This window comes from Jatropha curcas, chromosome 9 (assembly GCF_041381405.1).
Source record: "Jatropha curcas cultivar XTBG-Jc1 chromosome 9, XTBG_Jcur_1.0, whole genome shotgun sequence".
Lineage (NCBI taxonomy): Eukaryota > Viridiplantae > Streptophyta > Magnoliopsida > Malpighiales > Euphorbiaceae > Jatropha > Jatropha curcas.
This window is the reverse complement of record NC_143159.1, coordinates 19,927,661-19,951,647: the sequence shown is the minus strand read 5'-3', so window position 1 is coordinate 19,951,647 and position 23,987 is coordinate 19,927,661. Positions and strand designations below refer to the sequence as shown.

Here is a 23,987-nt window from a genome sequence, read left to right as displayed (position 1 = left end):
TAATACATTAATATTTCTTATTTATAATAAATTATAAACATAAAATAAAAAATTAATTTCTTATTTCAATGACACAGAAACAAATTTAAAAAAAAAAACACTTAATGTTTATTGATAATAATAATAAAAAAAAAACCTTAGTTGATTAGCTTGATGTATAAAGTAGTCTCATATACCAAGAGTTAGGTTGCATGAACACAGGATACAAGATATGAGAACATAAAGATATGATAATTTTTAAAAAGCAAAACATCTACACGCTTAGGATATGTTATACTAAATAAGTAATGCATTAATATTTCAAATAAGGAAACAATCATTTATAATAAATTATAAACATAAAATTAAAAAAAAAACTTAATTTCTTATTTCAATGACACGAAAACAAATTAAAAAAAATACTTCATTTTTTATTGCGATAAAAAAAAAACTTTGGTTGATTAGCTTGGTGTATAGAATGGTCTCATATACCAGGAGCTACGTTACACGAAAATGAGACTCGAGATACAGAAATGTATAAGATACGATAATTTTTTGAAAAGTAGGACATTCACACATTTAGGACACACTATATTAAATAAGTAATACATTAATATTTCAAATAAATAAACTATCATTTATAATAAATCATAAACATAAAATAAAAAAAAAAACTTAATGTCTTATTTCAACGACACAAAAATAAATAAAAAAAACACCTCATTTTTATTTGCAATAAAAAAAAACTTTAGTTGGTTAGCTTGATGTATGGAGTAGTCTCATATATTCGGAGCTAGGTTATACGAACATAGGACACAAGATACGGGAACGTACGAGATACGATAATTTTTAAAAAGTACGACATCCACACGCTTAGAATACACTACACTAAATAAGTAAGACTTTAATATTTCAAATAAATAAACAATCATTTATAATAAATCATAAATATAAAATAAAAAATACTTAATTTCTTATTTCAAGATAATTAGTTAAATTCTTAAAATTATTATCACTATTGGAAAATACATTAATAGTGTGTATGCATTCACTACAAAAAAATCGCGTTTTTGCAACCGACAAAAATTGGTCGCAATTTTGAGACGGATTTGCGACTGAGTGCGATGATTGTGATAGTGAATATGTTACGACCGATTTGCGATCGAATGGCAACAGAATTTACGACGATTTCGTGATCGATACTCAATCTGTCGCTAATTGTAGTACTAATAATTAGCGCTTACAATTCCGTCTCAAAATTGCTCGCGTCAAATTCAGGACCAAATTTCTGCCAAAAAATTACAACCAATTTGCGACCGATAAGTTGCGACCAACCTTTGTGGTTGCAAATATGCTGTAAGTAAAACGACATCGCGGAGTTAAAAATTGTGATCAATTTTTGATAAAATTTGCGACCGATCGGTCGGTCGCAAATTTTAGGGCTTTATTAAACGCCACGCCCTCCTTCTTCTTTCTTCTTCTTCTTTCTTCTCCTCCTTTCTTCTCCTCCTCTGTTCGCAGTGCCGTCCAGCCATGTGCAGCGCCATTCCCAGCCGCTTGATGCCTCCTTCTCTGCTCCATTGCAGCGCCGGTCGCAGGAGATCCCTTCTCCTCGTCGTTGGCGGTCATCAGTTCAAGAACGTTTCTATTTTTTTTTTTTCGTTTTCGTTTTTTTGGGAACTTCTATTTTTTTTTTTTTTGTTCTTGTAGTTGCATGACAAAAAATAAGTTGTTATTTAGTTGTTTTAGTTGTTGTAATTATGATTTAGTTGGTATTTTGCATTGAGTGTGTTATTGAAAAGAATGACAAAAGGAAAAAAGAAAATCAAGGCTATTGTAATGATAATTTGGAATTTTTTATAATATAGGCAAAATTATATATGTAATTTAATCAATGTAATTTTATGTAATGCAATTTTAAAATTTTAGTTGGTGTTGAATTGATTAAAAAATAAAAAATTACATCTTATTAATTAATGTTAATAAAAGAACTAAATCAATTAATATATGTTTAAGTAAATAAATATAATTGTGTAACTGAAATAAATGACAAATAAACATAATTCTGAAACTAAAATAAATGACAAATAAACTTATTCATTTTTTTTTTTGTAATTATGAAATAATGCATTTTATTTGTTATTATTGTTGTTATAATTATTATTTTTTTTTTTTTTTGTTATGAAATGAATGATGTGTTTGTGTTGGAGGCCTAGTCGTGGCCATTTTGCCTTTAGAGAATGTTGGTATGATATAGAAGTGTTTATTAAAGTGTGTTTGATTTTGAGATTTGATTGTGTTGTGCCGAAGTGCTGCTGAATTTTTTAAAAAAAATTTAAATATATCTTAATAATAAAAGAAATATAATAAAAAATTCTCATGTTATTAGCTACTTATTTCTAAACACTTTCCAAATTCTTAGTAAAATTAAAGTTGAAGAACATCCTTTTGTATCGTTAGTGAAAGTAAAGTGAGAAATAAAAAATTACATCTTATTAATTAATGTTAAAAAAAAGAACTAAATAAATTAATATTTGTGTCAGTAAATAAATATAATTGTGTAACTAAAATAAATGACAAATAAATGTAATTGTGAAACTAAAATAAATGACAAATAAACATATTCGTTTTTTTGTAATAATGAAATAATGCATGTTATTTGTTATTATTGTTGTTATTATTCTTTTTTTTTTTTTTTTTTGGTTATGGAAATGATGGGTTTGGGTTGGAGGCCTAGTAGTGGCTATTTTGCCTTTGGAGAATGTTGGTATGATATAGAAAGTGTTTATTGAAGTGTGTTTTTATGTGAGATTCGATTGTGATAGATGTATATCTAATATTATTAATGAAGAATTTCAATGTTATTCACTTTCTTTATACATATTTACCACATGTTCTACAATTCGTATACATACATATCTAGGTTCTGATATCTGTAGAACAGATGGCTAGAGGCAGGGCGTTTGATTCAGATGCGTCCGGCAGTGGTTCACGTGGAGGTCGTGGCCTAGGACACAATACCCGTGGACGAGGAGGGACTATCCTCTGCTCAGCAGCCAGTACTGCCGCCAACACTTCCTTCTATCCCTTCCTCTTTTACCCCACTTTCTGGACCAGTAGTGTCTTCACCAGTTGCACAGTTACCTATTGTACAAGGTAATCATAAATGTCATTACTGTCATTTCAATTATATATTAATTATTTATCTGCATTTATAGCATTTGTCACTTCTTTTGCAGCTTCATCAGATCCACGTAACAGCCTCAGTTTGGTAGCGGGACAGTAAGTACTTATTCATTTTTCCTCTATACTTGGTTTTGTTCAGATTTTGATGCTTTTGTCTACTTATATTTCACTTGTGTTTTTTTTCTCAGCATATATCCATCCTCTCGAGCATCGAGGCAAATTATGAGGATAATCAAGCTACACCTCCATAAAGAACGATACACATGGGATGTCGTACCACAAGAGGCGAGAGACTTTTATTGGGAAGAGTTTCAGGTACGCTTTGGTTTAAGTTATATCATCATTCAATGTTTACAATTAATCAAGATACCTCTTTTTATTGAAATTTTATTTTTCATTTTTGCAAAAACATTTCGTATGGGAAGAGGCAATTACGACTATGCTGAAAGTGGCTTGGGAGAAGTTATGCGCTGACCGATATGCTGACTTCACCTATAGGATGCGAAAAAACAATAAAAAGCAACAGTGCGTGTCTCAAGAGATATGGGAGAGCTGACAAAAGGCTTGGGAGGATCCTACATTCAAGAGAAAGTGGGAGATATTTATACAAAACAGGTGCAGTGAGACTGGCAGTGAAGGAGCAGGACCTTCTGGACACACAGGCGGATTAATATCTACTATAGAGACATCTCGATTATTAGTGAGTCAACTAGTCACAGTATATGAAACTGATGTTTAATGAAATCACACTATATTAATATATCATGCATAAAAATTCATTACTGGCTGAATAGTCGTGAGCCCACACCGATTGAGGTGTTTACATACACTCACACGAAGGACCACGATCTTAATACATTTGTCGACAGACTTGCGGTGGCCGTCAATGTAAGTAACAATGAAGAATATTTACATTTACCCTCTAGTCATTTCGAAGATGTACAAAGTTCAATATAATAAAGCTTGCAACTGCATTGATTAATTAATTTTTTGTTTTCAGGAGAACTATACTACAACTCACGAGCGTCTTGTTTCTTCTCAGGCTAAATCTGAAGTTGAGTCAAGAATTGATGAGGTAACACTTTATCTCGAGGCTGTAGGGGGCGAGAAGAAGAGAAAGGTATATGGCATCGGGTCTCAGGCATCACAGTTTTACTGTGGCTCAGCATCTCACGCTGCTACAGCCAGTGCAAGACCACAGCCCGAGCATAGTGCTGAGGAGTTTACTGCATTACGGGCTCGTGTTGATGAGCAGGAGAGACAGCTTGCAGAACTTAGAGCGTATGTCATGCGGCTATCCGGTCAGCCCGGTGCTGGTACTTCTTCCTCTGATCCTACGCCTGCTACAGATCGAAATGTTTCGACATCTCAACAACAGCACTACCATCTCCTAATCCCGATGCTGCAGACGATACCTTGGTCACCCCTGCCGACACTACAGCACATCCAGCAGGTACTCCTCCCGACGATTTGACATTGGATTGTGCAGATGACCAACCGCGTAGATTTGATTTTGGACCTTTTTAGCTTTCTAGTGGTTTTTCCAAATTTTTTTCAGTACATTACATTAACAATTACATTGTTATATTGTTATTGAATTGTGTTTGTGATATATATATATATATATATATATATATATACACCAATTTTCACAGGTGCAAAAAATTATGGTTTAATAATAATATTTAAATTTTTCTTTTTTAATTGTATTTTGCGACGGATTTGCGACCGAACTGCAACCAAAAATATAAACTTTAAATTTAAAATTTGCAACCACATTTATATCTGCGACAGACTGTTTCTGCGACTAATTGCGACAGCGTTTCAAAAGGAAAACACGATCAAATTTTGCAATCGATTTTTTACTTTTGTGACCGATTACTACATTGGTCGCAAAATGTTTTGCGACGAGCAGTTTTGTGACAGATTTATTTCGTTCGCAAATTGGTCGCTAAGTTTGATTAGCGACCGATTTCTTGCTTTTTGTCAGTCGCAAAAAGGCATTTTTTTTGTAGTGATTTTTTTATATAGGTCATATCATGCATGACTTTTGCTATTACATACCTTATGAAATGCTTCGCAAGATACTTAAAAAAGACACATCTTAGCATTTCAACTTTTCAGCATATCTCAATGAGATACAATTAATCATTTTGTTATATAATTTTACTATTTTGAATGATATTATAAAAGATTATTTCATCATTTAATTTTTCTCCTCGCATCTTGCGGGTTCTAATTTTGAAACTTTTGAATCTATATATCTATATAATATATAAAAAAAAGAAATTATAATCTTTACCAGAGAAATTATAATCTATATAATATATAAAAGCAAAGAAATTATAAGTGATTATCTTAAATGATAGACAAGTGTATGTCTTTCAAATTGCCAAGTGTAAGGAAAGAAACTATTTAGCATAATTGGAAGAAGTTAAGTTATAATAACAACAGTTGTAAGAAAATAAGTTATTTTATATTTTCAGATAATGTCATATAGGAGAAAAAAGAAAAGAAAACTAAACTAATATTAATAAGCAAAAACTATTTTATTGGAAATAAGAAAAGAATTTTGATAATTTTCTCTTCAAATTAGAAGGAAAAAAAACTATAGAAATAAATTTGTAGAGAAAGATTAATTTTAGATTGCAGGGACAAGGGACATGAGATATGGAAACCTACACGGAGAGGGGACATGAGATATAGAAACCTACGCGGTACGATTATTTTTAAAAAAGTAGGACATCTACACACTTAAGACACACTACACTAAAAAAGTATAATACATTAATATTTCAAATAAATAAACAATCATTTATAATAAATCACAAACATTGTTGGCTAAGGTCAATTTTATCCTAAGATTTTGATGATTACACAAACCAAATAAATTTTCTATTTTTGTATGTGCTAAAGATATTTTATGCAGATTTATTTTTAATGTTGAAATTATTGAAGAAATCAAAATTATTCTCTCAATTATCGTTTAAATAATAACGAGATAACATAATTTTGGTACTTGGTATACAATCCTCATGAGAACGATATCTTACTCATCATATATTACTTGTGGCAATTCGTACACTTGCGAAAATCACCGTCAACCTGCAATTATCCAAATGCTTTCCACCTCAATTCAATATGGAGGTTTACCTAGTGAAGATCCTAATGCTCATATCACAAATTTCCTGAAACTTTACGATACTTTTAAACAGAATGAATTTTCTGAGGATGCCATAAAATTAAGAACTTTCCTTTCACTCTTAGGGACAAAGCACGATCCTGGTTACAATCATGCCCTGCTGCAAGTTTTACAACATGGGAGGAATTGGCCCAAAAATTTTTAGCAAATTTCTTTCCATCTTCAAAGACCACAAAATTGCGCAATGAGATAATGACTTTTTTCCACCATGATCAAGAGAGTTTGTACGAGGCTTGGGAAAGATTTAAGGACTTATTGAGAAAGTGCCCACATCACAGTTTGCCTAAGTGGTTACAGGTACAAACTTTTTATAATGCATTATCTCCTAACATTAAGATTACTCTGGATGCAGCTGTAGGTGGATCTTTTGAAAGAAAAGAAATTGATGAGGCATATGAGTTGATAGAAGAGATGGCAAGCAATAGCCACTATCAAAGCAACTCTGAAAGGAAGAAAACTGCAGGAATTTATAAGATTGATGCCATCACTGCACTTAATGCCAAGGTAGACAATATGGTAAGAAAGTTGGACTTATGGACTACTAACTCGGTTAATTCTATCGTGTAAGCTTATGACAGGTGTAATAGGCAACATGGGATTGGAGAATGCATGTTAGATTCTATAAATCCGTAAACATTGGAGCAAGTAAACTACGTGATGAATCAAGGAATGAAGAATTACACGTATGCTAACTCTTATGATAACAGGTTGAGGAATCACCCTAATCTTTCGTATAGGAGTCCAAACAACAGCTTAAACGCACCACCAGGTTTCCCTAACTGCCCTCTCTAAATTGCACATGGACTTCATGAACGACTCAAGAAAATAATAAATCCAACAAGCTGTGATAAGGAACTTAGAGATTCAACTAGGACAGTTTGCAAACATGATGGCCTCCCGACCTCAAGGTATGTTACCTAGTAATACTGAAAAAATCCTAAAGAACAGGTACAAGCTATCACCCTGAGGAGTGGCAAACAGTTGGAGGATCCGCCCAGGATTGAGAAAGAGAAGGAGGAGCAGAAAAAGATCCCCATCATTGACCTAAAAGAGAAAGAAGAAGTAAAACCTTATGTTCCACCTGTCCATTTCTCACAAAGGTTAAAGAAAACACAAGATGTCAAAAGTTTCCTCAAGTTTCTTTGATGTCTTCAAAAAGCTTCAAATCAACATAACTTTTGCTAAAGCCCTTGCTCAAATGCCCAGCTATGGAAAATTCCTAAAAGAGATCCTGAGCAAGAAAAGGAAGATTGATTATCAGGGAATGGTAATGTTGACATAGTATAGTGCAATCACTTAAAAAAAATTACCTTCAAAATTAAAAGATCCAGGAAGTTTTTCTATCCCTTGTAATATTGGAAATCTTGATTTTGAGAAAGCTTTAGCATATTTAAGAGCTATCATTAATCTTATGTCTTATGAAGTTTTTAAGATGCTAGGAATGGGAAAGCTAAAACTGACAAGGATGTCTCTACAGTTGGCGGATCGATCAATCAAATATCCAAGGGGGATTGTAGAAGATGTGCTCGTCAAGGTGGGTAAATTCATCTTCCCTATTGATTTTGTTATTCTTGACATTCATGAAGATAGAGAAGGATCTTTAATCCTTGGAAGACCCTTTCTTACAACTATAAGAGCATTGATTGATGTGTATGAAGGAAAATTAACCTTGAGGGTAGGTCAAGAGGAGGTTGTGTTTGATGTTCTTAAATCCTGTAAACTTCCCATAGATTATAATGACTGTTTTAGGATTGATGTTGTTGATGAATGCATAAATGACACCTGGCATATTAAAGATAAAGATAACATTAAAAATCCAAGCATCATAGATTAGAAAGAAAGTGAATCACCAAAGAAAGAACTGAAACAGCTTCCGTCTCATTTAAAACATGCATTCTTAGGCAAGAATAGTTCTTTTCCTATTATTATTTCTTCTCACTTAACACTTGATTAAGAGGAAAGGTTACTGTAGGTTCTACGAAAACATAAGAAAGCCCTAGGATGGTCAATTTTAGATTTGCAGGGAATAAGTCCAAGTGTGTGCATGCACAAGATCCTGATGGAGGAAGACTATAAACCTTCAATTGAGCACCAAAGAAGATTGAACCCAAACATGAAAGAGGTAGTCAAAGCAGAGATCATAAAACTTTTGGATGCTGGCATTATCTATTCAATTTTCGATAGCAGTTTGGGTAAGTCCTGTCCAAGTTCTCCCAAAGAAATGAGGTATGACAGTTATCTCTAACAAAAAAAAAAAAGTTGATTCCCACTAAAACTATCACAGGTTGGCGTGTGTGTATTGATTATAGGAAATTGAACAAAGCAACACGCAAAGATCACTTCCCTTTACCTTTTATTGATCAAATGCTTGAAAGACTTGCAGGTTATCCCTATTATTGCTTTTTAGATAGTTATTCAGGGTAGTTTCAAATACCTATTGCTCCCGAGGATCAAAAGAAAACCACTTTCACTTGCCCTTATGGTACTTTTACTTATAGGAGAATGCCTTTTAGGTTGTGCAATGCTCCTGCAACTTTTCAAAAGTGCATGATAACTATATTTTCTGACATGGTTGAGAAGTTCATTGAAATATTTATGGATGACTTTTCTGTGTTGGTTCTTCTTTTGATTCTTGTCTTTATAACCTCTCTTTAGTAATACAGCGATGTGAGGACACTAACCTTGTTTTGAATTGGGAAAAGTGTCATTTTATGGTTAGTGAAGGTATTATTTTAGGGCATAAAATCTCACAAAAAGGGATTGAAGTGGATAAAGCCAAGGTAGAGGTAACTGAAAAGCTACCTCCTCCAAATTCGGAAAAGGAGTAAGAAGCTTTCTTGGCCATGCAGGATTTTATAGGAGATTTATCAAGGATTTCTCCAAAATCACAAAACCTCTTTGTAATTTATTAGTTAAAGATGTTCCTTTTGATTTTGATAAAGAGTGTTTAAATGCTTTTAACAGGTTGAAGAAAGAGTTGACTTCAACACCTATCATTGCTACACCAGATTGGAGTCGTCCCTTTGAACTTATGTGTGATGCTAGTGATTATACTATAGGAGCTGTTCTTGGGCAAAGAAAAGAAAAGAAATTACATGTCATTTATTATGCTAGTCGCACATTGAATGATGCACAATTGAATTATGCCACCATTGAAAAGGAACTTCTAGCCATTGTTTTTGCTTGTGATAAATTTAGAGCTTATTTGATTGGAGCTAAAACAATAGTGCACACTGATCACTCTACTATTAAGTATTGAATAGAAACGAAGGATGCAAAGCATAGATTAATTCGCTGGGTTCTTCTTTTGCAGGAGTTTGATTTAGAAATTCATGATAAAAAAGGAACCAAGAACCTTGTAGCAGATCATTTATCCAGGCTCAAGTTGGGGGAAGAAGGCCAAGCAGGATTACGAATCAATGAAGATTTTCTCCATGAACATCTTCTTCTTCTAGCTAAAACACAAGCCCCATTAACTACCTTGCTTATAAGATTACTCTTCCCAATTTGTCTTATCAACAAAAGAAAAAATTTTTTCATGATCTTAAATATTACTATTAGGAGGAGCCCTTTTTGTTCAAGTATTGCAGTGACCAGCTCTTTCGACAATGCATATCGGAAGAGGAAATGGAAAATGTTCTTCGATTTTGTCATTCAATGGAGTGTGGAGGCCATTTTGGAGCAAATAAGATGGTGGCATGTATTCTAGAAAGCCGTTTGTATTGGCCTAACTTATTTAAGGATGCTTTTAACTTTGTTCGTCTTTATGATCGTTGTCAAAGGTTAGGTAATATCTCCAAGCAACATGAGATGCCATTAAACAACATCCTTAAAGTGGAGATCTTTGATGTATGGGGCTTGGATTTCATGGGGCCATTCCCATCCTCTTATTCCAACCAATACATTCTAGTAGCGGTGGATTATGTCTCAAAATGGGCGGAAGCTGTTGCCCTTCCCAATAATGATGCCAAAAGTGTGATGAACTTCATCAAGAAATATATTTTCACACAACATGGCAATCCAAGAGCAATAATCACAGATGGAGGTAAGGACTTTTGCAACAAGTAATTAGATTCTCTTCTTTCAAAATATGGTGTTGCTCATCGTGCAGGTACCCCATATCACCCTCAAACAAGTGGACAAGTGGAAGTCACTAATAGGGAAATCAAGAAGATACTGGAGACCACGGTTGGCCAATCAAGGAAGGACTGGTCCAAAAAGCTCGATGACGCTCTTTGGGCCTATAGAACTGCATTTAAAACAACAATTGGTATGTCTCCATATCGAATGGTCTACGGTAAGGCTTGTGACCCCCCTGTTGAGTTAGAGCACAAGGAATATTGGGCAATCCAGTTTCTTAACTTTAATGCTAAGGAGGTTGGTCAAAAGAGGTTGCTTCAATTAATTATGATGGATGAATTGAGACTCCATGCTTATGAGAATGCCAAAATATATAAAGACCGCACCAAACAATGGCATGATAAACATATTATCCTAAGGAATCTAAAGGTGGGCCAGCAGGTATTACTCTATAACTCCAGACTCTATCTTTTTCCAAGTAAATTGCGCCCTAGATGGTCTGGCCCATTCACGATCAAAGAAATCTTTCCACATGGGGCAGTTGAAATAGTGGATGGTGACCAAAGTTTCAAAGGTAATGCTTAACGTTTAAAAGTTTACCAAAATGGAAACTTTGATCCAGTCAAAACCACTATAACTCTTGCTTAGCCCAAATCAGGTTCAGTGCATCGAGCTTAACGATGCTAAACAAAAGCGCTTGTGGGAGACGACCCATTTTTCTCTTCCTTAGCCTTCTTATTTTAGTTATTTTTATTATAGTTTTCCCAAAAATTTTCACCATGTTTGTTCTTCTGTTTTTAATCAAGTTCTTTCAGGTACAAGTTGAGGAAAAGGCTCTAGCACGCCCTTGCCGTGCTAGTTAGCATGCCCATGCTTCAAAAAGGTGGAAATAGCTTCGAAGTTCAGACTCTAGCACGCCCTTACCGTGCTATGAAGCACGCCCATGCTAGGTAAGATAAGGTTTTTGCACTTATAGGTCAAAGTCTAGCACGCCCAAGTTGTGCTCCTCAGCATGCCTGTGCCATGAAAGTAGCATTTTGCTTGAAGGTTAGAGGCTAGCATGCCCAAGCCATGCTCCTCATCATGCCCGTGCCGGCCACTGCCTCAAAGACTCAACAGCAAGCAAGCCTTGACCATGTCGAGTGGCACGCCCGTGCCGCGTTAAAAATTTGGGTTTTTAAAATGTGCCTTTTAGTTTACCATGCACCTACCTCTATTTAAAGCGCACGCCCTAACCACAATCATATCTCCTCTTTTTTCTTTTTAGCACACCCTAGCTGCCCTCTCCTCCCTCTCCATTTTTATCTTCTTTTCTCTCAACCCAAAAGCTTAGCAACACCACTTTCTTCTCCTTTTTCTTTCACCATACAAGGTACAAACGCAGCAGACTTGCATCTTCAATAGCCACAAAAAATGGACCAATCACCATCCTTCAACTGTTTCTCCTCCACCCATTCCTCCTCCTACAGCTCCCGCACCTCGTCCGTTTGAGATCGATTCATCGGAACAACAGGAAAGGTACAACAAACTCTCTCTTCGCCCTATTTTGCCAAATCATTTTATTAATGAATTTGCATTAGCTCAAGTAGGGCTTATGGATGCTATTTTAGAACCCCTTAAGCATATTGGGTGGGAATAATTTATTGGCATGAAAGACCTCGTTTATGCACCTATAACTTTAGAGTTTTTGAGTTCATATTCTACTCTTATTCGTTTGTTGCCTATTGAATTTCCTAGCAAAATTAAATTCAGGCTGTTTGGGAGAAATTTTGAACTTTCGGTAAATGAGGTTAGTCACATCTTTGGTTTCGCTATTGAAAATGCCCTCAATCAAATACCTAAGGACTTTAGAGATTGAACCACATGGACGATACTAACTGGAGAAGACAACTATAATCCTAGGTTTTCAAAACCGTCGAAATTAAGAAACCCAACTTTGAGGTAAATTCATAAATTCTTAGCCAACACTATTTTTGGATGAAGCGAGAGTAATGGAGTGTTGAGTCTAAATGAATTATATTTTATATGGGCGATCGATCAGACGATTTTTCTCAATGTTGGTTATTGGTCATGTTTACGATGGGTTAGAGTTGCACGAGCAGATAAAGGAGCTATTATGATGGGTTGTTTTATGACCCAAATTGCATATTATTTGAGAGTTTGGAATCTACTAGGCCATCATATGATAGTGTGGGAGGAGCAAAGGGCACTAGGCTAGACTTAGATATCATGATTCATATGAAGTTGGTGGAAAAAGTAGGAGATTTGTACCATATTATGGGCACTCGAGAAAAGAGTTCTGATGATGATGAGGCTGAGGATGCTAGTGACATTAATATGGAGGAGGCTAATCCGACTCCGTTCCTTGGTTTTGGTACTTCTTTTGGTGCAGGTACTTCTGGAGCTGGTCCTTCTTTTCAGGGAGCATCTAACTTGTCCAACGATGAAGTTCTTACACGTATGATGTCCCGAATGGACATATTTGATACTCGCCTTAATTGAATGGAGTCCATGATTGCTGACCGTTTCCAATCAATAGAGATTATGCATGGGAGCCTTGACTCTCGTATCGACACCATGCAAGGCCAATATTAGGGAATTGTTAGTCAACTCCAAACCGTAATTCAATTGTTGCATCCACATCCATCTCCACCACCTGAATATTGATTATTTATGGTTATTTTGAACTTTTGTGTATTAAGTATTTTGGATATTATATCTTCTCATTTTAGTGTTTTCTGTTCTATAGTTTTATTCAACTCCAACACCTGGCTATTATCATATCTGTTCCTTTAATCTTATTGTATTTTTCAATACAATGATGGTAATGATCCTTACACTTTCTTACTCTCTTGTTACATTATTGATAACATGATAAGTTTGGGGAATTGCTTTAAAGCTTGTTAGGGACAATGTGCTATATTAAGTTGGGGAAAAAAGGAAAATTTTAGTTAAAATTTTAATTTTTTTTATTTCATTAATTTAATAGGGTTGGAATAATTGTGAGCAAGTTTAAAAGTATCATAATTCATTAACTTATGATGAATTTAGTTGTTCTTCGAAGTTAATTATTTGTTTCAGCTTAAATTTAATTTTTGACTTAACATGATGCTTTGGTTTAACTATTTGTTTCTAAGATTATAAACACTAATTTTTGTGAATTCTAAGATATATAGATGTGTTTTAATCAAATTTTATTTAACCTTGGCATTCCTAGAACAAATTAGAATTCTCTTAAAAACAAAAATTTTAAATGCTTACATTTAGAAGAGATGATTTAGGCATTCTTTGTTAAACTTCATATGTAGCCTAGGCTACCTAAGGTAAAGTATGACCTTTGCAACCAATTTGAAGCCTATATCCAAAATTTATCGTTCACCCTTATTAAATCTGGCCATTAAACCAACTTAATTTTCTACCCTAAGTGTAATAATGTATAATTGAAGGATTTGATTTTTATTAAAACATAACAACAAAGGGAGAAAATTTCATTAATACTTGCAAGTGAAGAAAGTAGAAAAACTCAAAAAGAAACACCCCATAAAAGAAGCAATCAATCAAGAATTCAAGTTTGGGGAACTTTAGCAAGGAAGAAATTGTCAAAAATGTTATGAAGAGACCTTGCCAAAAATATCTCTAATTTCCAGCTAGTAAAGGACTTCAAGTTAATCTTCCTTTACAAATAAAAATTTGTTTTTAATATAAATGAAAATCCTGATATTAAGCATTCTTTGTACTTTTGTCTATCATGTTATCCTTTTCTTTGTTTAGCTAAAATTATATCCCTAAAACCCCATTACAACCTAAATAAAGACCTTTTGATCTTTTAAATTGTATGCATTTCAATTGTGGAGAAGGAATGACTATTTGCCTATGGGAATGTTGAACTTATATTTAAATATCTTATTTAAAGGTTAAATAATTTTTGTAAAAATTCATATTCTACTTGTCATAAGTTGAATAATTATTGGTATTGAAAATCTTATTAACCAATGTTTAAGTTAAGGAATGTGTTTTATTGAAAATTGAGTTTTTGCTAGAATATAATTAGCATAGGAAACACTTGATTTATTCTCATGTTAATGATTATTGATACATTTTTGAAATTCTGAATAATTATCCCCAACCATATTAAGCTAGCTTTGTTAGTTGTTTAGCTTGTGTTCTTCTTTTGTTAGTTTTGTTACTTCAGGACAAGCAATAGTTTAAGTTTGGGAAATTTTGATACATGTTATTTTTATGATATTTTTTATATAGTTTTTATTAGGATTTTTAGTATTTTTAATTACTTTAATTAGTTTTTATTTAGTTTTGTTTATGTTTTTATTCAAAGCTTCCTTGAATCATAACTCAATTGATCCTAAGGAAATTTGTAGTGTTTTTTGCACAGAAAAGAGCAAAAATAAAGCAAAACACTCATACTCTAGTACGCCTTGCCCGTGCTAGTTAGCACGCCCGTGTTAGATTCAAGGAAAATCAAGTGAAGACTCAGACTCTAGCACACCCAGACCGTGCTATTTGGCACGCCCGTGCCGCAGCTTCTTCTCTAGACGTGCCTCTGAGCACGGCCCGTGCTGAACTCTCCATAAAATCAAGTTTTGGCACAGCGAGACTATGCCTCCCAGCACGCCCGTGCTAAAAACCAAGTGCTGCTTTGGGTCAAAAACGTTAGCCAATCCATATCATTTTTATGGGCTCACCTAGGCTACTTTCTTAATTGCAAATCAGGTTCTAATCCTATTTAGGCATATGGAACAGTCATGATTGGGAGAAATTCAAAGTCTTATGAGGACTTTATTCCCTAAACAAGGTGGGATTATTCCCTAAACAAGGTGGAATTTATTCCCTAAACAAGGTAGGATTTTTCTCCCAAGAAGTCTATATAAAGAGAGGGGAATTCATTGTAGGAGGCATCTCTTGTTCTATTATTCTTTTACATAGTTTTCTCTCTTTAAGACTTCAAGTGCTCAAGATTTGTGCCAAGATTCAAGGAATCCATTCAGAGTTAATTGTTGACTAGTTCTTATCTCTAAACTCTTAATCTTGTTTATTTCTTTCATTATTCTGATTGATTATGGAAGTTTTATCAAGTATTATTGAGTTTTATTTAATGATTATGTCGAACTAAACTCTTATACTAGGGATTTGATGTAGCTTAATTTCTTTTCCAATTTATAATATTAGATTTGTTTTTCTTTGTTCAATGTATAATTTATTATTGAACTTAATGCTTCCAGGCAAAGTTTCTCTCCTGGATTGAGTTATTTCATTAATCACTATCGGGAGAAGGATTTTTGATATGAAAAAGTTAATAAATTACATGAGAATAATAACTTAATAAGGAAGCTATGTGGTTTGACTCATGGGAGGTTTTCATAAGTTAATGACTTTAAGTTACGAATTCACAAAACAAACCATAAAACATCAAACTTGACATGACGAGCAAGGTAAAAGCATTAACTAGAAGGATCTAAACATCGATGAGCATGGTGAGAAGGACTAGTTACTAAATAGATGAAAGTTATGGAATGGAAAGAGAATTTGTGTTTTGTATATAGTCTAAGAAAAGGATAAATAGTGCAACCAAAGGGTTTTTGTGTGAGGTAATTTGGTGGGGTGTGATACAAGTAGTAAAATGGACTGTGATTTTTAAGAGTTGGTGATGGCATGATATTAATTTATTGGACACTTGGTTCAGCAACATAATTTCAATATCATAGTGGTAATTTTGCATGTGAAAGTAGGGTAAGAGTAGTATATATGACATGATAAATTTTCCTTTCAGCGACACCGTTTTGTTCATAGGTGTATAGGCATGCAATCCTATATTGAATACTACGCTGCTGAAAATATTTGTTTAGCTTTTGATACTCCCCTCCCCAGTAAGAATGGAATGCTAATATTTTGGATTGAAATTGACAGTCAACTATAGTTTGAAATTGAAGAAACATTGAATAGACATTACTTTTATTTTTCAATAAATACAAACAAGTGAAACGAGTAAAATCATCAATGAATAAAAAGAACATATTTGTGACCAAAACTTGACATAATAGGTATAGGACCCCAAATATTAGAATGAATGATTTGAAAAGGACCAGTCTAGATAATTTTCCTAAATTGCAGTCAGAACAAGGAGAAAAATTAAAATTAGAACAAGATAAACTAAAATTGTTAATAATCTTGGAGATAGTTCGATGAAAAGGGTGACCCAAGGCTGAGTGTTGTTCAGCGAAAGAAGGAACAATAATGGTCATGGCAGATTGGGAAAGGAATTAAAGGCATAGATACCATTTTCACTTGGGCCCTGTAAAAGAATCTTCTTTGTGACTTGGTCCTTAACATAAAAATAATTAGGCCAAAACTCAAAGAAACAATTGTTGTCAAGGGTAAATTTTTGAACATATAAGAGATTTTTAATAATTTTGAGTACACGAAGAGATTTTTTTAAAACAAGAGAACCATTGGTAGAGGGAAGAGAAACCATATCAATGTGAGTTATGGGCAAGTTGATTCCATTTCCAACATCTAGTTGATCATTATCATGGTATTCATTTGAAATACTAATGGATCGAATGTCGGAAGTGACTTGGTAATTTACTACAGTGTCAGGGTACTAAGGTACTGAAGGCGGATGGACATGAGAGTAATCCGCCATAGGATGAGGAGAAGGGTAGTACAACGAGGGAGGTGGACTTGTGAAGGAATAATTTTCCATTGGTAAATTGGAATTGAAATAAGAAGGAAAATGTGGTTGGTTTGGGTGATTATAGCGACGACGACACTTGTCCGTAGGATGATTTCGATAGCCACAAATTTGACAAGGACCTTTTGATTTGTTATGGTTAGAACCTCTGGACCAATTGGAATTTTTATTTGTTGTGGAAAGCAATGGTGGATTACCAGTGTTTGAGATTTGGCAAGAAGCCATATTACCTTGAGGCGGATCGTGACAACTTTTTAATAATATCTTATGGGCTGCAAGTTGCCCATGAAGTTCATGGAATGGCACAGGTTCAGAAAGGAGATTCAAGGCAATGATGATGTTGTGATATTCCATAACAATGTTTCTATAGATAATGATATTGAATTCTACAGTAGAAAGAGATTGACCAGCAGCTTGCAATTCCTCTTTTAGTGCCTTGGCATGTTGAAGATAGTGCAGATAGATAGGTCATTTTTCTTGAGCTCTTCAAGCGCAATGTGAATTTGTAGTTGGTGATTTTGAGAGATGGATCCAAAATCTTATGCTAAGGCTTGCCAAACTGAATTAGAGAATCTAATCCAATAATATACGAAAAATTTCTTCGGTAAGGGAGGAGAGAATCCATGAATGGAGTAGTTGATCCTTTTTGAACCAAGATGCATACTTTGGGTTAGGAATTCCTATGGGTGGGTCAGAAGAGGACTTGATAATTTTTGGAGGTGAGGGAGATCCATCAATGAGATGATTTGGGTTATGATAATTGAGAAGAGGGAGGAACTATGTTTTCCATGCTAGGTAGTTGTTGGGTTTGAGTTTCACAGAAAATGAGTGATTAGCACTAGATGGATAGAAAGAAATGGGGTTGGTTATTTATGTCATATTGAATGCTCTAATACCATGTACAAACAGTAGAATGAGACTGAAAAATGATTGTATTGCTTGAGTTGTAATGCCACTTGAAGGTAGTATTTATAGAGTACTTACGAGACTAAGTCTGTGATCTAAACTAAATGGAGAGAATATCTCAACCATAATATATAGTATCAAGAATATCTCAAAAGCATTTGAATTATAAATACAGAATCTTAACAAAGATAACAAGATTACAAATTGAGAAGAGAATTATCTCATTAAATAAGATCAAAAAAGGAAACTTGGGCAAAAAAAAAATTTACATTTAAAGAACAAACTCTTAAAACTAAAAATAGCTAACTATTTAAAAAGAAGTTCACATGTAGAAACCTTAACCCCAGAAACATAAGTTCAATGTCTATCAATCATCAAAAAAATTTAAAGTGATATATATTTATTTAGAGAAGAGATTTTTTAATATATATATAAAATTAAAACTTAAAAAATAAAGAAAAAATTCAAAAATTCAAAAATTTATAAAAATAGGAAAAGTAGAAAGCTATAAAAAGAAAGCGCCACTTCAGCATTTTTGAAATATTTTTTACTTCAGGACTATATATATATATATATATATATATATATATATATATATGGAATTGAAAGATTTTCTAAAATTTTCATATATTCCACTAGAATTCTACATAGAGTTTTATGGAATTAATGATATATTTTTATAGATTTTGATTGACTTTAATGCAATTACAATTATTTTTATATAAAATTAATTTTAGAACTTAATTGAACAAATTAAAAGATTTTACCCAATTGAAAAATTGAAAAACAATGAGGGACCAAAAAGTAAATGCATCATCTTCTCCAAAATCGATTTTCTTTTATTAAAACTTACCGTCGCCGACCACCGCTAACCAGGACCTGCGCCAACGGCTAGAGCTCATGCAAGGAGGCGATTTTATATTAATTTAAAATTGATGCACGGCTCGTCGCTTGTGGCTCACGGAGCTTAGTGGTCTGGCCACAATAATGGCAGATTGTGTTCTTCAGTTTTTTAACTATTTCAAAATTTTTTTAATTTTTTTATTTGATTAAATCATTATTTAATTGAAATCAACCCATAAAAATTTCAAAAAAATATCAGATTGATTCTGAAAATTCGCAGCAGCATTAATATTAATTTTTGTCAAAATATCAAATTATCAGCACATGAATTAATTCGAAACTGATCCACTAATTAATACATTGTTTTACATCTTAAGGGGTAGGGATGGAAGTGGTACAGGTACTTTAGGATATCCACTCCATTCCGATCCATTTAAAGAGGATATAGATAGTTGTAAATGAGTTTGAAATGGATATAGATAGTGAAATTACTACTCATAATAGATATGGACAATAAAATTACTAGCCATAATGGATACAGATAGGATACGTGTATAGATATTTAGTTACTCGCTACCCGTTAATCACTATATTAAACAGGTTCCATAGTGGGGCACCCGTGGGTACCCTATCCATTATCAGTAAAAAATATATTTTAAATAAGTTCAAATTTGAATAGTTTAAGATTCACAGATACCCTACCCGTTTAAGAGATATTTTCAACGAGTTTTAAACAGATACGAGTAGTAAAATTTAAACGGATTCAAATACAGATACTTAAATGAATATTTAAATGGGTTTAGAATGGATACGAGTAGTAAAATTTTAAACCGATACGTTTAAAATTTGCAGTTACCCGCTCCGCTTGCATCCTTATTAAGGGGTGTATTGAATTAAAACTCTGTGAGATTTTAAAAGATTTTTGAAATATTTGAGTTAGAGGATGGATTTGTGAATAACTCTGTTATTCATACCTAGCACCTTATAATCCAACGAAATCAATAATTTTATAAAATCCTTCCAAATCAATAATTTTTTGAATACGATTAAATTTTTATGAATTTTATAAAAGTCTGAATCGAATATCATAAGATTTGAATAGACTCCAAAAAAATCTAAATTGAATATAATTGAAATTTTAAAATCTTTTAAAATCTAATAGAGTTTTAATCTAATACACACCTATTAAGTGTTTCCATTTACAATTTTTTTATTTGAATTCTTTTTTTAAGACTATTAAAGAAAGAAAGTGCAAGGCCTCCAATACCATTAGGTTTCAACAAATTAAAAGGCTAAATTTAGGTCATTTTTCTCCCAAAATTGCATATATACGTACGAAAAAATAGAGTCATTCTGACGTATTTCTCCGAAAAGTAACAAGAGAATTACCTGGCATTCTTTCTAAAGTGTATCATATTAATGGCTGAATAATTTTGATAAAAAAATCTTTTGGCATCCTAAATTTTAAAAATAACCTCACACTCTGAAATTTAATTTTCGTAATAATCTCACACCTCTTTACACGAAAAATAACATTTTTAAAGGTTTTTTACATTTATAGGCAAAATATGTGGTTAATATAATTTTTGAAACAATAAATTTTACATTTTTTAAATATCTAAATATTTAATCGATTTAATTTTATAAGTTGAGGGGTTCAATGGGTCAAACAAAGTATTTAAAAGGTCCAATTTTATAAGTTAAAATATTTAATGGGTAAAGTAAAAGCTAAGGGTACAACAAAGTTTTTCGTGAAAACTATAAGGGTGAATTCATATATTCAGTCTAATAATAATAAATAGTCCCTCATATTTAATAGATTACTGCTTAAAACTAACAATAATCAGAATATCAAAGGAATATATACTTTCACATCAAAATAATCACTGCACTAGTGAAGTAAATACAGCGATGATTTAGGAATAACAAAGGGAATGAACATAAAGAAAGAACGCGGAAAACGCCTTGAAACAACATATTGTGATACACTCAACGAGAACAAAATAGAATTATATGCAAAAACACATTTTGGTCTATATCATGTTATACAAGGAGAAATATATTTGAGATTCTATTATGGTTCAGTTATTACTATTATGAAAGTGTTGATTTTAATGAAACAAAATTCGTAGCGGAAACAATAACTTAAAATTTTAAGGATAAATAATGTGTTTTATTAATTAAATAAAAAAATTGAATATATGATGTTCAAATGCAACCATCTGATTAGCTGCAAGGGAATACACACTAAGCTCTATTTGTTTCAGGAAAATAACTTACTTTTAGAAAATATTTTCTGAAAAATATTTTTCAAATGACTTATTATTTTTCGTTGTTTGGTTGTAATTTTGAAATTAGTTAAAAATATTAAAATTTTTAACTCATAAGACCATAATAACAATAATAATATAAATTCCATTTTTTAAAAATTTTTATTGTTAAATATGAGAATAATATAAAAAATAGTCAATTATGAAATCGCAAGTGACCGGTGGTGGTGGCTGGTGGTGAACGGTGGTAGTAGCTACTGATAATTAATAAATTAAAAAAAATAGAGATTTATAAGGTTATAATAAATTTTTAAAAGTCCGAAAAATGTTTTACATATTTAAAATGAAAAGTCATTTTCCTTAAAATTGACTTAATTTTCCTTTGACTAGGAAAATATTTTCCATTAACTTATTTTCTTGAATGCCTCAAACAACTGAAAATTGTGGAAAATATTTTTCTGCAAGTTATTTCATGAAAACAAACGGAGCCTCACAGAAAATTCATATTTTTGCTATAATTCTGCATATGGATGTGTTAATATTTACAATTTTTTATTTTTTTGTTAGGAGTTTTACTCTTTAAAAGATTGTTTTTTTATTAGGGTAATAAAATCGTACGTTTACTTATGTTTTTGTGTTGTATATTGGGTTTGTAAATTCTAAAGGAATACTGCTATTAAATTCGAAATCAATCATATTAGGAGCTTTAATTCCTTAAGGATAATCACTACATTATCAAAGCTTTTTTTTTTCTATTTATCAAATCCTGCAACCTATTTTACTAACACTTTTAAATTGTAGAATGGATATCTTTATCTATTTGGGCTAGATAAGCTAATGAAGGAGGACGTCTGTTGGCTAAACCCTCTTACATGTATGCTAGCATGTTAATTCCAAAATACCGCTGCTTGTTTGTTATCTCATTATCATTTATGCATTAATATCTGATCAAAAAAAAAAAAAAAAAAAAAAAGACACTCCCTTGTACGAGCTTTTTTTTTTTTATTAAATGCAAATGATTATATATTGAAAGAATCAAAATTCCAACATCCCAAATAATATTTGGAGGAATAGGAACCCACTTTAAATAATGATATAGAAACAGCAGTTTATGTTAGAAAATGAGTACACTGATTCGCTGATTTTTTTTTTTTTTTACAAAACGAACAACTAACTCAGTTAACTCATTTATACGAGTTCTACAATCAAGAATCAAACTACCCAAATAAGAATTATCCAACACAGGTTGTTGAATAGCATGTGTTACCATTAAACAATCACATTCCAACTCCACTCGCGCAAGCCATCCTTTGTCCTTTAGTCAACTTAGAGCTTCTCTTACACCAATCAGCTCTGCCATAGTTGGGCCTACCATATCAGAAATGGGACAGCACTTTCCACCAATACACCTACCCATATCATCACGCAAAATCCATCCCAAGCCTGCCTTCCTCGTATTTGCGTCCCATGCAGCGTCTACATTGAGTTTAAAATTGCCAACTGCTGGAAGCTGCCATTTGGTTATAAATTCATTCTGAGCATGCTGGCGTAAACCCACTTTTGCAGCAAACCACTCCTGTTGGGCTAAACTAACTCGTCTCTCTATGCCAGCTGCATTAACCCCTTTATGAGCCCAAACATTCTGATTTCTGTTATACCACAATTCCCATGCAATGAAAAAACATGTATTCACGTATTCCTCAGGGCATCTGGTTAAGAGTTCCACAACCCAACTTTGCATTGATAAAGGGCCAGTCCACCACCCAATCTCAGAGCTGCGCCATACTGCTTCCGCTTCTGAGCATTGCCCAATCACATGCAGCTCAGTTTCCTCATGGTGACAACATAAAGGACATATTGTAACAACAGGGACCCTTCGTTTTCGTAAATTAACAAGCACAGGAATACAACCCGGTATCAGTCTCCACAAAAAGTTTTTGATCTTACCAGGACATCAGCTTTCTAAATCCGGTTCCACATCTCCCCTCCCATCGAAGACACTGGACTGCTACTGTGATGAAGTACATTATACCCACTACTGACAGTATATAAACCTTTCTTGTCACCAAGCTATGACCATTTGTCCTCTCTATCCACCAGGCCAATCGGGATTTGTTTGATCAACGCCACTTCTTCTGACGAAAATAAAAGATTTAAACCCTCATCATCCCGAGCTCTGCGATTTGGCAGCATCAAATCCGAGACTAACATGTCTTCTATACCTGAGTGATTAGCCGATACAATATAGGGGGTCTGGATATCAGGCAGCCAAGGAGTCCCGTATAACGCCGTCGTTCTTCCATTGTCAATTCTACGAACACAGCCAATTTGAAGCAACGATAAACTCTCAGGGATGCTTCGCCAAATGTAGCTAGGATTACGCTGCCAGAATCCTTGAATCACGAAAGTACTTTGCCTTGTACATTCTGGCAACTAAAGAATTTGGCATTTCCAATAACCTCCAGGCTTGTTTTGCTAACAGAGCAATGTTGAAGTCCTTAGTGATTTACAACCAGTACCGCCCTCATCCTTCCGTCTACACAACCGCTTCCACGAGAACCAATGAATTCCAAAACCCTCCCCTTGTCCATTCCTCCACCAAAAACGATTCATGGTTTTTTCAATAGATCACAAATATTTAATGGTAACAGGAACAAATTCATCAAGTAATTCGGGATCGCTTGCACCACGGACTTTAAAAGGATCTCTTTATCAGCACGGGACAACAACATCCCTTCCACCCCCTAAGCCGCCTCTCCACTTTATCAATCACATAGGATAAAATTTTAGATTTATTCCTTCCGATTATTGATGG

General features: G+C 33.3%; 1 protein-coding gene and 1 non-coding gene across 2 annotated transcripts; both read right to left on the bottom strand.

Moving 5' to 3' along the window:
• Nucleotides 1–6,540: 6,540 nt before the first annotated feature.
• Nucleotides 6,541–6,648, bottom strand: LOC119369711 (small nucleolar RNA R71). The gene has a single exon (XR_005177284.1). It is a non-coding gene; the product is annotated as a small nucleolar RNA R71 (small nucleolar RNA).
• Nucleotides 6,649–22,493: 15,845 nt separating this feature from the next.
• On the bottom strand, nucleotides 22,494–23,763 carry LOC149493746 (uncharacterized). Its single transcript, XM_089726326.1, has 3 exons — nucleotides 23,692–23,763; nucleotides 23,250–23,605; nucleotides 22,494–23,046 (listed from the first exon to the last, which is right to left on the bottom strand). Exons 1-3 carry the CDS (start codon nucleotides 23,761–23,763, stop codon nucleotides 22,494–22,496), a joined length of 981 nt encoding a protein of 326 aa, XP_089582452.1.
• Nucleotides 23,764–23,987: the final 224 nt, after the last annotated feature.